Source organism: Lepidochelys kempii, chromosome 11, assembly GCF_965140265.1.
Source record: "Lepidochelys kempii isolate rLepKem1 chromosome 11, rLepKem1.hap2, whole genome shotgun sequence".
In the NCBI taxonomy this organism is placed as follows: domain Eukaryota; kingdom Metazoa; phylum Chordata; order Testudines; family Cheloniidae; genus Lepidochelys; species Lepidochelys kempii.
Window position 1 is genome coordinate 76,642,059 of NC_133266.1, and position 4,699 is coordinate 76,646,757.

At 53.4% G+C, this 4,699-nt stretch overlaps 1 protein-coding gene across 1 annotated transcript; it reads left to right on the forward strand.

The window, feature by feature from the left end:
- Positions 1–324: 324 nt before the first annotated feature.
- LOC140895271 (uncharacterized) lies at positions 325–3,974 on the forward strand. Its single transcript, XM_073304717.1, has 4 exons — positions 325–392; positions 2,211–2,686; positions 3,063–3,355; positions 3,783–3,974. The coding sequence occupies exons 1-4, from the start codon at positions 334–336 to the stop codon at positions 3,972–3,974; spliced, it is 1,020 nt and encodes a 339-aa protein (XP_073160818.1). The 5' UTR covers positions 325–333.
- The last annotated feature ends 725 nt before the right edge of the window (positions 3,975–4,699 follow it).

Sequence of the window (4,699 nt, forward strand, 5' to 3'; positions counted from 1 at the left end):
CATTTATATAACTGGGTTTTATCATTAAACAAAAACTTCCTTCTTGACATCTCACATACGTATCCAAAGTACCCTCTATTAAAACTTCAGAAAAACAAAAGTGTGGAAAGGCAGGTTGCACTTTGAAACTTTTTTTTTTCTTCCCCTTCCTTCTCTCCACTCCCCCAGGACCAAGTCCCAGCTCCAGTCTCTAAAGGTAGTCTGTTAACTCTGCTTTGGACTTTAAACCCTGTTTTGCCAAATCATCTTTCACTCCCCTAACTAATTTACAACCCTTCGGCAGCCCTTGCTGAAGCAGCACCAAACCTGAAAGATTCTTGGCAGCTTCCCGTAATGCTGCCCTTATGTCAAACCTCTCATAAGCGGACTGAAGTGCCTCCTTTCCCTGAAAGGTATTCAGTCCCCATGGGCAGAGACCTTCTTCCACTACCCATATACCAAGGAGGGTGGGCTCCTCAACCATCCCCCATCCCTCTGGGTTCCCTAACATTGCCTCCATTTCCTTTTTAATCTCATCCCAGGGTGACCCCTGCACCTGGTATGGGCCCTGGCTCTTCCTTATCCATTTATCCAAAAAATCCTTTACCCTGGCTTGCCAGAACCCGCAACTACCATCACGAGAGTTCGTGATACCCCCTCCAAGCAGCTGTGCGGACTGTTGGGGAGGGGGACTTACAGGCTGCCACTCGCCTATCCAATCTCTTCAATGAAGGGATAGACACTTCTCAAACTCCTGGCAGTAGTGAGTCCTGATCAGACAAGGTACATTAAACCCTCTGAGCTCAGAAGGCCAGTGGGTGAGTGTTTGGGAAAGAATTCCTACTGATTTTCTGCTGGGCTCCATCCAAAGCCAATAAGTAGGGCTGTCAATTAACCACAGTTTTGATTGCACTCTTAAACAATAATAGAATACCAAGTGCAACGTATTATCAATCTTTTGGGATTTTTTAATATTTTCAAATATATTGATTTGAAATTACAACACAGAATACAAAAACAAGGAGGAGTTTTTGTGGCACCTAAGAGACTAACAAATTTTGGGGGCATAAGCTTTCGTGGGCTATGCCCAAATAAATTGGTTAGTCTCTAAGGTGCCACAAGGACTCGTTATTTTTGCTGATTCAGACTAACACGGCCACCCGTCTGGAACAGAATACAAAGTGTACAGTGCTCCCTGTATATGATTATTTTTGATTATACCATAAAAAAGATAAAAGAAATAGTGCTTTTCAATTCACCTCGTACAAGTACAGTAGTGCACTCTCTTTCTCGTGAAAGTGCAACTTACAAATGTAGTGGGTTTTTACGTAACTGCACTCCTAAACAACCCAACGTAAACCTTTAGCGCCTACAAGTGCAGTCAGTCTTGCTTCTTGTTCAGCCAATCGCAAAGACAAACAAGTTGGTTGACATTTTCAGGAGATAATGCTGCCCACTTCTTATTTCCAAGATCACCTGAACGTGAGAACAGGCATTTGCATGGCACTATTTTATCTTTTTTACAGTGCAAATATTTGTAATCGAAACTAATTTTTGGGACTGTCAATTAATTGCAGTTAATGCATGTGATGAACTCAAACCAAATTACTGCATTATTTTTTGTCATGAGAATTAATAGCACACCAGGCCACTGTGCTTGGGGGCGCCGTTGTGTGCCTTCGAGGCAAGGGTGCCCCTCCTCCCAGCACACTGCTCCACTGCAGCTCCCACCTCCTTGCCCCCTGCCCCCTGGAGCCATCCCTGACCCAGCTGCTCCGTACTGGGGGCCTGCCCACGGTCTGCTGCGCAGAGCGGGGATAGGAGTGGGGGGCTGAAGTTGGGATGTCCACTAGCTGGTAGCTGCTGAGCTGGGGTTGGGGAACAGGGGGCACCTGTCTGCTGTTGCCAGTGGCTCAGGAGTGAAGCCTGGACACCCGGGTTCTCTGCCTTCTCAGGCCAGGGAGGGAGTGTGGCCTGGGGATGCAGACAGACTGACTACAGGTCTCTGTCAGTGACCCCACTGCTCTAAAGGGATGAGATTCCCTGGGGGTTCCAACACTGGGGGAGCTTTGGGAGCAGCCTGCAGGGTTAGCCCTGCCAGTGTGCGCAGATCCCAGTCCAGATGCCCCCTGGGAGGCATGGGATGACAGGGAGTCACCCCAGCTGGGGGGCAGACAGGCCCATTGGCGAGAGGCTGTGTTGCCCCAGACTCACAGCTGCTCCCTGCTCAGTTCCAGGATGGAGGTGCTCAGGAGGCTTCTTGGGAGGAAGACTCCACGGGTGGCCCCAGAGCCAGAGGGGGGCAGCTGCCAGCATCCCCAGACAGAGAGCTGCCCCTCCATCCCCATGGAATGGGAAGCAGCTCCCGGACAGCCCAGGAGATGGACCTGCTCGGCCCTGCTCACCAGGAGGAAACCAGCTCCCAGGGCTGGTGCTGAACAGAGGAACACAACAGCCAGGCCAAGATGGAGGTGGCCCAAGTTCAGTCTGGGCAGGCAGGACCCAGGCCACGAGAGGAGCCAGGCAATGCAGCTCTGGGTTTGCTTCTGCTGGAAGGCCAGCCCTCAGGAGCCCAGCCCCGTGGACCAGCAGGAGGCATCCCCAGGGCAGGATCGCTGCCCCAGCAGCTCAACTGGTGCTGGAGGGGAGAGCGGCCACTCCCTGGAGGCTCCCTGGAGCATGGAAGCTGAGTGCTCCTCCACTGCAGGTGAGGAGACGCCCTGGGGACGGGGAGGAGCACGGGGCCATTAACACCCAATCACTCTCTGAGTCATTGGGAGGACCCCAACCCAGGGCTCTGGCCTGAGCCACTTGAGCCCAATGACGTCAGCGGGAGTCGCAGAGCCACCCCTTGCAGCGGGAAATGGGGGGAGCTACTGGGAAGTGGGATCCTGATGCTTTGGGGCAAGTCCCAGGGAGGATGGGACAGTGAAGGGCCCCATCTGCCATGGGGCCATGGTGCTGAGGGGTCTGTGGGAGGGGTAGTGTGGGGAACTCTCTGCCACGTGGTGCTTACATTGGAGGGGGAAACATTAAATCTTCTCTCCCCACCACACCCCTGTCCTTCCTCTTCTTCCCCCCAGCTGCAGCAAGAGTCCCCCTCTGCCCTTGTCTCTCTGATGCAGAGACCCCCATGGACCAGTTGGAGAAGAAGGACCTTGCCACTGAGGAAAAGGCAGAGGAGGATGAAGACCCAGCCACAGAAGGCGAGGAAGAGGAGGAAGAGCTAGAGACAGAGGAGGAGGAGAAGCAGGAGGAGGAAGTCCTGACCACAGAAAAAGAGGAGGAGGAGGACCTAGCCATAGAAGAGGACAAGGACATGACTAAAGAGGAAGTCCTGGACACAGAGGAGAAGTTGGAGGAGGAGGACATATCCGTAAAAGAGGAAAAGGAGGAGGAGGAGAAGCTGTCTGAAGAAGAGGAAGAGGAGAAGGAGAAGAACATGTCTGCAGAAGAGATAGGAGAGGAGAAGGAGGATGAGAACCTGTCTGCAGAAGAGGAAAAAGAGGAGGAGGAGGAGAAGCTGTCTGCAGAAGAGGAGGAGGAGAACTTTCCTCCAGAGGAGGAGGAGGACCTCTCCGTAGAAGAGGAAGCTGATTTGACTGCAGAGAAGGAGGAGGAAGAAGAAGGTAAAGGAAGAGGAGGATGTGGCCCTGGTGGAGGAACACCTGATCATGGAGCAAAAGGAAGAAGAGAAGGATCTGGCCATGGAGCAGGAAGAGGAGCACCTGCCTCTGGAGGAAGAGTAGGAGGACCCGGCCACGGGAATGGAGCACCTGGCCATGGAGCAGGTGTAAGAGGAGGACCACGTGGCTGCAGAGGAGGAAGAGGAGGACCTGGCCAAGGAGAAGGACCAGGCCACAGAGGAGGACAAGGAGGACCTGGACCAGGAGGAAGAGAAGGAAAAGGACCTGGCAATGGAGGAGGACGAGGATGTGTCCATGCAAGAAAAAGAAGAGGCAGAAGAGGAGGTAGAAGACATGGCTATAGACTAGGAGGACCCAAGAATGGAGGAGGACGAGGATGTGTGGATGCAGGGGGAAGAAGAAGAGAAGGAGGTGGAGCTGGCCACGGAGGAGGAGGAGGATCAAGAGGACCTGGCCAGAGAGGAGGACGAGAAGGAGGAAAAGGAGGAGGAGAACCTGGCCATGGAGAAGGAGCAGGAGGAAGAGGACCTGGCCAGAGGGGAGAAGAAGCAGGATGTAGCCATGCAGGGGGAAGAAGAGGGAGAAGAGGAAATAGAGGATCTGGCTACAGACTAGGAGGAAGAGAATGTGCAGATGTAGGGGGAAGAAGTAGAAAAGGAGGTGGATCTGGCCATGGAGGAGGAGGAGCAAGAGGACCTGGCCAGAGAGGAGGACGAGAAGGAGGAAAATCTGGCCATGGAGAAGGAGCAGGAGGAAGAGGACCTGGCCACAGAGGAGAAGGAGGAGAATGTGGCCATGCAGGGGGGAGAAGAAGAGGCAGAAGAGGAGATAAGAGGATCTGGCAATAGACTAGGAGGACCCAGGAATGGAATAGGATGAGGATGTGCCGATGCAGGGGGAAGAAGAAGAGAAGGAGGTGGATTTGGCCATGGAGGAGGAGGAGCAAGAGGACCTGGCCAGAGAGGAGGACGAGAAGGAGGAAAAGGAGGAGGAGAAGCTGGCCACGGAGAAGGGGAGGGAGGACCTGTCCATAGAGGAGGAAGTGGAAGAGGGGGAGAATCTTGCCATGGGAT